Source organism: Nansenia antarctica, assembly GCF_963989245.1.
Source record: "Nansenia antarctica genome assembly, chromosome: 13".
Lineage (NCBI taxonomy): Eukaryota > Metazoa > Chordata > Actinopteri > Argentiniformes > Microstomatidae > Nansenia > Nansenia antarctica.
In genome coordinates, this window is record NC_137683.1 from 15,987,388 (window position 1) to 15,997,659 (window position 10,272).

At 43.4% G+C, this 10,272-nt stretch overlaps 1 protein-coding gene across 1 annotated transcript in view; it reads right to left on the reverse strand.

Moving 5' to 3' along the window:
- LOC308169329 (ephrin type-A receptor 4) overlaps positions 1-7,700 on the reverse strand; it is a gene marked incomplete at both ends in the record, with an annotated part of 9,504 nt that extends 1,804 nt beyond the window's left edge. Inside the window, 11 exons of the mRNA XM_080544014.1 lie at positions 1-48; positions 860-969; positions 1,190-1,311; positions 1,438-1,530; positions 1,633-1,713; positions 2,172-2,270; positions 3,326-3,661; positions 3,994-4,149; positions 4,285-4,909; positions 5,145-5,209; positions 7,658-7,700. The exon at positions 1-48 is cut by the window's left edge and continues 112 nt beyond it. Of these exons, the coding sequence (XP_080400140.1) occupies positions 1-48; positions 860-969; positions 1,190-1,311; positions 1,438-1,530; positions 1,633-1,713; positions 2,172-2,270; positions 3,326-3,661; positions 3,994-4,149; positions 4,285-4,909; positions 5,145-5,209; positions 7,658-7,700 (1,778 nt within the window). The remainder of the gene's footprint in view (positions 49-859; positions 970-1,189; positions 1,312-1,437; positions 1,531-1,632; positions 1,714-2,171; positions 2,271-3,325; positions 3,662-3,993; positions 4,150-4,284; positions 4,910-5,144; positions 5,210-7,657) is intronic.
- Between the last annotated feature and the right edge of the window lie 2,572 nt (positions 7,701-10,272).

The following is a 10,272-nucleotide window of genomic DNA, read 5'->3' on the forward strand; positions in this document are numbered from 1 at the left end:
TTGCTGAGACCGAAGTCAGCTACACACACATGCAGGTCATCCCCCAACCTGTGAGAGATATACAGCAATATATTAGAAGAAGAAGAAGAAGAAGAATGTTTTAATTGCCATGTAATCAGTTTGTCAATCAATTGTTAGAATTTGGTATTTTTTGCTCTAGGCACAGGGTCAGGGGCCACTGGAGCAATTAGGGGTTAAGTGCCTTGCTCAAGGGAACATGCAGCTCCCTCCAGAGGCGGGGATTGAACCAGCGACCTTCCGATTGATAGCCAGCCTCTCTAACCTTCAGGCTAGCGCTGCCCCCCATTCCACAATATACCAGCTTGTCTTATAACCAGTTGTCCTTCTATAGACATTCCATGTATAAGACCCGGTTCATTTTGTCCAATATGGATATTTCATATGTTGTTTACTGATTGTATGCCTGTGATCATGTTGTACTGCGATGTGTTTAATCGTATGTCTGTGAACTGTGTAGTGTCTTACTGTGTTGAATGTACATCTGTGTATGTGTAACTACATGCTGGATGATAACACTGATTTACTTTCATCATCATTATCCTCATTGTCTATCGTCATCACAATTACTGGTCTAGTACTCCTATCTGGTAGCGACCCCTGTATCTAACACTTTGTCCTGTCATGCTTCATTGCAGGCCATGCTCGGTGTCATCTTATTGAGATTTTATTGAGAGGTTTGTAGCGACCGTCTCATATACAGGCCTTTGCTGAATACAAATTGCTTGTGTGGACAGAGATGCAGTCTTATTCTTGAAAACAAGGAGGCCTTGATCTGAAGCTCCCCCAAGCCGGCGTGTTATTTTTATAGTGACTCGCTGGCGGCCCCTGCTGGACTCACATGCAGTTGCGTGCAGCCAGGTCCCTGTGCAGGAAGCCTCGGGTGCTCAGATACTCCATCCCTGCTGCGATGTCCACCATGAAGCGCAGGAGACTCTGGTGGGGCACGAACTGAGTGAACAGGAAAGGCATCCACTTATGACTTTTAATTCGCTTTGGAATAAGGCGTCTGCTAAATGACAAACATGTAAATGTAATGACTTGATGTGTATTTGATGAGATCATAATATGAAGATGATCTAAACAGTGTTATTGGCTGTGTGCATTTGCGTGTGTGTGTGACCAAATTTGGGAATAAGAATATGACTATGAATATATGAATATATCTGACAATGGGAACATCCCCGTAGCGAGTGGCGATGAGGAAGCGGCGTAGGTCTCCGTGTTTCATGAAGGGCAGGATCACCAGCGGCACTGGGAGAGGAGAGTCCTGCTCCCGCCTCAGAGTGACTCCTGCAGGACGAAACGTGTTACTGCACATCCTTTCAAAGGACACCAGCATTGCAGCAAGTATTTGATGAGAATTGAGGATAATTAAAAGAATATGTTTTAGAATGAAGGCGTGCCATGGTGTCTCACCAAGCAGTCTGGCCACATTATCATGGTCAAAGTGCCGCATGATCTCTGCTTCCTTCAAAAACGACTCCAAGTCCTCTTGACTGTGGATCCCAACTGAGGTGATATGGGGACGATATAAGCTGCATTGACTAAAGAATAGGCAACAGTAACGTAACACAAGATAGTTCGATATCACTGATGTATATGGTAGGCTACCTCTCATAGTCTTTACCGCTACTGTGATGTCCGTCCCCTCCTGTGGCGTATAGATTCCCTCGTAGACTAACCCAAACTGTCCTGGAGGTACGACATAAAACAGATTTTCTTTCACCGGAAACTGCATTTCAATGGCATACTGTAACTCAAATGAACCTTTTTCACAGACATTAATGTGAGAGACAGACATGAAAGATATCAAACCAAGAGGAGCGGAGCAGAGAAAAGAGCAGTTCACGGCCAGTGCTGAACTTGACTTACCAGAAATGGTAAATGGACTGACTTATATAGCGTCTTATTCCAAAGTGCTTTAAAATGGCCTCTCATTTACCCACACACAAAATGGCAGCAAGCTACCATGCAAGTTGCCGGCCCGCTCATTAGGGCAATTTGGGATGCAGTGTCTTGCCCAAAGACACTTTGACGTGTGGCCATCCGGGGTTCGAACTGCCGATCTGCCGACCTTGCGATCATTAGACGCCGGCTCTACTCCTGCGCCACAGCCGCCCCAGAACCCAGAACCCAGCTCTTTGACTCACCAGAACCCAGCTCTTTGCCCAGGGTCAGCTTGTTAGGGTCCACCAAGACATCCTTCAGACTGGTCAGTAGTCTGTCACTAAGACCCACCAGCAACTGGACTGAACCATGCACCAGGAGAAGTGACACAAAAAAAGAGAGACGATGAGGAAGAGGGAGGGGAGTGGGAGGAAAGAATACCTGTATAGCCAAGAGGAATTCACTAAACCAACTCTGAATCATATTAGTGGCTGTTTCAGACTTACCAACAGGCTCCTGGGGGACAGAATGGGGCTCCGCATTGCAACGATAAGTCACACCTGGAAGGAACAGCACCTCCTGGTCTTGACTGAAATGCAAATAATGACAGTTTATCTGGTGGTAGCTAAATAAAGAAATGTTGGTAGAAGCATAACTTAAGTTGTGGGATGAGTTGTGAAACAATTGCCTTTACATGACATAAGAAATGTACTGTAGGTTTTCCGGAAAAGAATGCGCACTATTTCCATTTCAGTGAAGACCAAGAGGTGGAGCTTCTGCCTAAAATGATTTTGCTCCCACCAGATAAACTGTGGGACATCACAGCCAACAGCATAATACACGTTTTTAAATGACTATCATAGTCTAACTTCAGTTCATCATTGTCAGAGGTTGTCTCGATTGTCTAGATCTGTGAGAGTGACCTACTGAGAGTAACCTACTTTCCCAGTACATCACGAAGGCCCCAAGGCCTTTGACAAGGTGGATATTCCAGTTTACCTGGTGAGTCTCTTGTATTTGCGACGTAGGGTACACACAACAACGGGAACCAGAGCCAATAACAGAAGGCCTCCCAAAAGCCCTCCCACTACCACCCAGGGGGAGAGGCCATCTGCCTCCACAGAGGACTGGTTGGAGTCCAGGGGGATGGGAGTAGGAGTTTTTTTATCAGGAGCTTTCCCTGTACACAAACACACACACACACACACACACACACACAAAGGAGAATTTTGCAGTTAGAACATTCCAAACATTCCAAACATTTCAACATTCCAAACATCGGCCAAACGTGTTTGTCTCAAGTGTTCTCATGGTTAATGCAGGAAGTGTGAATCATAATAATGCTTAGCGTTCATGTCAGCTGATGTTAGAATGAGGTAACATTCACGACCAAACAAAAGTAATCCCCCAGACTCACATCTTTGAATGTTTGTGGATGCCACTGATGCTGCTGCTATCGCCCCCTTCTGGTCAGACACAGCATTATGTGCCCGGATGGACAGACGGTAGTCTGAGTGTGGGTTCACCCCAGTGAGGTTGACCGCTTGGATGGTCAGTCCTGATGAAGCAGGGAGGAAGATCACATCCTCTCCACACGCCTCCCATTGACCGGGAGTCTCTCCCTCTATCTCACATTCCACCTCGTAGTTCAGTTCCTGTCTCCCTCCCAAGTCATGAGGAGAGTCCCAGAGGAGAGTCAGCATGGAGTCATTCAGACGCTGGGCCACCACATTGACAGGGGCAGAGGGTGGTCCTGTGAAACGGGGGAGGTTAGATTGTGCCACACATACCAATCTATTTATATACAGGTACATGCATATCGTCACCTTCTTTAAATAATGGCTTATGTCACTTTTGAGGGAAATTATGTTTTTGCCTAAATAGCAGATTCTAGATTTGGTTCCCTTTATTCAGTTTTTTATTCAGCAAAACTTACGCCATTATTTTAAGAAGGTGACGATATGAGTATTCATCCTTAATGAACGACTCAATCAACACTCTCTGTGATGGAAAAAACCTGAAAAGATACCATGAAGAATTTTAAGAAGTAATACACATTGTGTGATTAAATTCAACTTGTCTTACGCGTGCAACTGTAGTGGTATGGATCACTTGGCAGGCGGAAGTACCCGTCTACACAGTGACATTCCTCTGAACCCTCCGCATCTGCTCTGCTGTTGGGTGGGCATGGGCGACATCCCCCGCTCTCATTGGTTGGCTTGTAGAACCCGGTTCTGCAAGCTGTGTTAAAACCCAAAGAAGACAAACATATACATGGCCACAAAACAGATGCACAGAAAGACCTTAGAAAATCCACTGTGCATCTATCTCTAGACTGTAAATCATCCTATCAGAGTGGTTGTCATCTCCACCTACCTTGACAAGTGTGTCCCCCCTCCTGGTGGTGACCCGGGGCACAGACACACTGCCCCTGCAGTGGACCCCACACCCCGTCCTGTGTACATTGGCTCTTAGGGGGGGACACCTCCACAGACTTCTCCACACAGGACCCTGTCTGCAGCCCCGAGCCCGCAGAGGCTCCTCCAAACCCAGCCAAGTCCCGTATAAACCCAGGGCACCTCTGGTAGTACAGCCTGACAGAGGCTATGAAGACACAGGGGCCTGAGTATGAGAAGCCCAGGTGGAAACCACGGCTGGAGAGACCTCCCACGTGTAATCCCAGGTGGCGGTCGAGGTAGTCCTCGATTCTGTGAGTTTCTGTCGTGGCGTGGAACGCACGTGAGGCTCGCAGGGCGAAAACCTCCTGGCCCCCGCGGAATCTGGACAGGGGGACATCTGATTGGAGTAGGTGGATGTGAAGGGGGCTCCACGGGGTGGACGACTCCTCTTCCTGAGCAAATACAATATCCAGTAACAGGTCATAGGCGTCCTTCCGATCAATCCATTTGGTCAGAAGTGATCTGGGTTTGTTGTTGACAGCGCAAGCTTGATAGACTGGGACTTCAGTCTCAGAACCCATTTTCAATGGAACCTCGTCCCACTGTAATGACATCACACGAGACAAACTTTATTAGGCATAGCCATGGAAGAGAGCCAAAAGAACCAAAGGAACAGGATGTCAAGAGTTGTCTAGTTTGCAAAATTACAGACTTTTCCAGGGATTTTTCTACTGAATTTTCTAAAGCCAAGACCGCAGGAAAAAGAAATAAGAAAGAGTCAAGAGCTCCCCAGCATACTGTTACAGCATTCTGCTCTGCTACGGTTACTATACTTACTGCTGCTTTGACTGGATCAGATGTCCACTTCAGTTTGGTCTGTTTGACAGAATTGAACAGGTCCACTGTAATGAAAAGGAGAACGGGTGTAGTTAACTTCTAATACGACCACAGTGTGAAAGGCATTTTGGCTGTCAAAGGGATGCAGTGGTCTGGCATGCTATCAAAATACAGTATAATTACAGTAATATTATTTTATATACACTACCGTTCAAAAGTTTGGGGTCACTTAGAAATGTCCTTATTTTTTTAAGAAAAGCACAGTTTTTTTCTATGAAGATAACATTAAATTAATCAGAAATACACTCTATACATTGTTAATGTGGAAAATGACTATTCTAGCTGCAAACATCTGTTTTTTAATGGAATATCTACATAGGTGTGTAGAGGCCCATTTCCAGCAACCGTCACTCCAGTGTTCTAATGGTACATTGTGTTTGCTAATCGCGTTAAAACGCTAATGACTGATTAGAAAAACCTTGAAAACCCTTGTGCAATGATGTTAGCACAGCTGAAAACGGTTTTGCTGGTTAGAGAAGCTATAAAACTGGCCTTTCTTTGAGCTAGTTGAGTATCTGGAGCATCACATTTGTGGGTTCGATTATACTCTCAAAATGGCCAGAAAAAGAGAACTTTCATATGAAACTCGACAGTCTATTCTTGTTCTTAGAAATGAAGAAATGTGAGAAATTGCCAAGAAACTGAACATTTCCTACAACGGTGTGTACTACTCCCTTCTGAGAACAGCACAAACAGGCTCTGACCAGAGTAGAAAGAGAAGTGGGAGGCCCCGGTGCACAACTGAGCAAGAAGACAAGTACATTAGAGTCTCTAGTTTGAGAAACAGACGCCTCACAGGTCCTGAACTGGCAGCTTCATTAAATGGTACCCGCAAAACGCCAGTGTCAACGTCTACAGTGAAGAGGCGACTCCGGGATGCTGGCCTTCTAGGCAGAGTGGCAAAGAAAAAGCCATATCTGAGACTGGCCAATAAAAGGAAAATATTAATATGGGGAAAAGAACACAGACATTGGACAGAGGAAGATTGGAAAAAAGTGTTATGGACAGACAAATCGAAGTTTGAGGTGTTTGGATCACACAGAAGAACATTTGTGAGATGCAGAACAAGTGAAAAGATGCTGGAAGAGTGCCTGACACCATCTGTCAAGCATGGTGGAGGTAATGTGATGGTCTGGGGCTGCTTTGGTGCTGGTAACGTGGGAGATTTGTACAAGGTTAAAGGGATTTTGAATAAGGAAGGAAGGCTATCACTCAATTTTGCAACACCATGCCATACCCTGTAGACAGCGCTTGATTGGAGCCAATTTCCTTCTACAACAGGACAATGACCCAAAGCACACCTCCAAATTATGCAAGAACTATTTAGGGAAGAAGCAGGCAGCTAGTATTCTGTCTGTAATGGAGTGGCCAGCGGAGTCACCAGACCTCAACCCCATTGAGCTGTTTGACCGCAAGAAGTGCCCATCAAGCCAATCCAACTTGGGGGAGGTGCTTCAGGAAACGTGGGGTGAAATTTCTTCAGATTACCTCAACAAATTAACAGCTAGAATGCCAAAGGTCTGCAATGCTGTAATTGCTGCAAAGGGAGCATTTTTTGACGAAAGCAAAGTTTGAACGACAAAATTATTATTTCAAATAAAACTCATTATTTCTAACCTTGTCAATGTCTTGACTCTATTTTATATTCATTTTGCAACTCATTTGATAAATAAAAGTGTGAGTTTTCATGGAAAACACGAAATTGTCTGGGTGACCCCAAACTTTTGAACGGTAGTGTATATAAAATAATATTATTATAGTACTATTATTATAGTACTAGTAGGCTACTAGTATTAGTACTATAATCATATTATTATAGTACTAGTAAAAGTAAAATAAATGAGCTGTAGCCTACATAGAAAGCCTATGTGTAGTTATAACAAGTTTCAAGTTCCAGTTTCATTTGATAAACCTTCGTATTGGTAGGCTAATGGCAAAACTAGAATCAATTAAATGAGGCAAAAAGGGGAACACTAGGCAAAACAACATCAATGAATTGAAAGAAGAAAAAACGAATAATAGAACAACAATATTAAAGCGATATCTGACTTAAGGCACACCTCTGCATTGCATTGAAACAATGTACAGATATGACGTGAGTTTAGAATGATAAGGTTCTATCTCCGTTTAGAATGATAAGGTTCTATCTCCGTTTAGAATGAGAAGGTTCTATCTCCGTTTAGGGCAGTTCAGAGATATTGAGCGTCAAAGTTTTTACATTCCATTATGTTTTGTGAGATGGAGCTTTGTATTTTATTAATTACTAACTAAAAAATGTCAACATTTTAAAAATAACACCACACAGGCATTAATAAACACCTAATGGATCAGATTATGTAAAAAAAACTCAATTCTGACCAAAAATAGAGATAGAACCTTATAATTCTAACGTCACGATGTTTCATGACCCCACATGATCCTGACGTGATGTTTAATAACACCTGATCACTCACCTTCCTCTGGTCCTGGTTCTGAATGCGCCAAGCCGCCGAACATCCAGAACCAAAGTAGAAAGTACCATCTGAAAGCTGAAATACTCCACGCATATGTCACTAACATCCTAAATCCTGTTGTTTAAAGTGTCGGTAGTAGAACACTTCATCAACTTCACGATCATGAACTGACTGTTGAAGATACAAACGCGGTATGTTACAAAACAAACTTAACTCCTCCTTGGAACAGAAATAACGTCTCTATGCCTGTATTTCACTTTCTTTAGTATGATAACACACACGCCCATTGGCACTGTAATGTCGCAGTGTTAAAGATCTGTGAACTTATCCTGTAATGTGCCTATTCCACTAAAAGTGAGCCAATAGCAACGAACGTAGTGACTACTAACTTCTAGGAATCCGTGACAATTGTGTGTGCGTGTGTGTGTGCGTGTGTGTGTGTGTGTGTGTGTGTGTGTGTGTGTGTGTGTGTGTGTGTGCGTGTGTGTGTGCGTGCGTGCGTGCGTGTGTGTGTGTGTGTGTGTGTGTGTGTGTGTGTGTGTGTGTGTGTGTGTGTGTAACTGAAACCAGACGTGGTCAGCCAAATTCGTGACGTTAGAATTATAAGGTTCTATCTCAATTTTTGTCAGAATTGAGTTTTGTACATAATCTGATCCATTAGGTGTTTATTAATGCCTGTGTGGTGTTAGTTTTAAAATGTTGAAATGTTTTAGTTAATAATTAATCAAATACAAAGGTTCCATCTCACAGAACATAATGGAATGTAAAAACTTTGACGCTCAATATCTCTGAACTGCCCTAAACGGAGATAGAACCTTATCATTCTAAACTCACGATTATGGGTAATTGTTCTTTCTTGCCTGAAACTGTTTAATTTGACTTGAACATTGATCATGAGTAGACCTCACTGCAAGTCAAAGGAGACCAGATTGTGTCATGTTGTCTGAATATGCAGACTATTTTCCTGCTGAAAATGCATAGGCCTATCCTGTGCAGGAGTGTGATTTTGGGGTGTGATTTTCTTATGGAATCTGATCAACACTCTCGTGAGCTCAGAATGATAAGGTTCTATCTCCGTTTAGGGTAGTTCAGAGATATTGAGCGTCAAAGTCTTTACATTCCATTATGTTTTGTGAGATGGAACCTTTGTATTTTATGAATTACTAACTGAAAAATGTCAACATTTTAAAAATAACACCACACAGGCATTAATAAACAGCTAATGGATCAGATTATGTAAAAAACTAAATTTGGACAAAAATGGAGATAGAACCTTATAATTCTAACGTCACGAAGACTTGCCAATATTGGTCAATACCTCTCACTTCTTCTTTCCTTCTTTTCTCCGAGTCAGTCATAAGACTTGTTTTACTCATTGGTTTACATTTCCGCTTTTCTACCCAGAGTTTGTTTGTTCTCAGTTATTTATTTTGTTGTTTTTAGACATGTCTCTTTTTAGTGTGGAGGCTAGCTGAGTTGGGTCCAAAACTGCTACTGTTTTCAGTCATCAATGGCATACACATGTATTGTGTATGTGTGGTTTTTGCCTACAATGTTCCAAATTAGGAACTAGCTAGGATAACCATTTTAGAAATGTATTTTTTCATATTTTCCCTGCATATTCAATCTGAAATGTATTGCCACAGGTGTACTGCAGCAAGAGTAAAAAAGGGGGAAACAATGTTCTTTTATCCACAGGTTTTCAAAGGACTTGAAAGAGAATGAACAGACATATTGCAATGGTACATACAGTACATGTAGGCCTACTGAATTACACATTTCTACTGGTATTGAATAGGAAATAGCTTCACACATTTTTCCATTTGCAACACACAAAAATCATCTAGCATTTGAATTTTGTCTAGGCTTGATCCTCGTCCCCTATTCACTGTTTACAAAGCCTGAAGGCTAGGAGGTTGATCTCTCTGGCCCATTGTGTAACTTCTCTGGAATAAGCCACCCCCTCTCTCAGGCATTGTATTTGTGGCTATAGGGATGGGACGCTGTGCAGGCCCACTGCATGCCAGAGGAGCATGCTGCCTGCATGAGTAAGCAAAATGCTCTCTGGGTGGGGGTGGAGGGAGGGTAGATAGATAGATAGGGGTCAGGGGGGGGGGGGGGGGGGGCAGCAGCATTTAGGAGCCGGATGGCTGTGGGGGAAAAGCTTTGTGCATGTCGGGCCTTCACAGTTTTTAGAGACCGCACCCTCCTGGGGGGGGGGGGGGCGGGGCGAAGAGACCGTGTCCTGGGTGTGCGGGGTCAGCCATGATCTTCCTGGCCCTCCCCAAAGCCCTACTTTTAAACAGGGCCTCTCCGCCGAGCGTATCACCCGCTGCAGCTTGGCCTTAGATGTAACAATGGTACATCCTTTTCTATAGCCAAATTATGATCATCTTTTGATCCTGGAAAATAAGACCAAGTCAGTGGGCAGCTTTATTTGTTCAAGAGATGCAATCTATTTTCCTTTAGAACAGGAAAACACATTACAACATGGTCCAAGACCCAATCTAAACAACATTGCTTTGACACGACATTCCTGGCTGTGACTAGTGATAACAACTACCGTAGTGTTGTTGGTCCCCTAGATGACTGTGACTTATTAGTGTTGTTGGTCC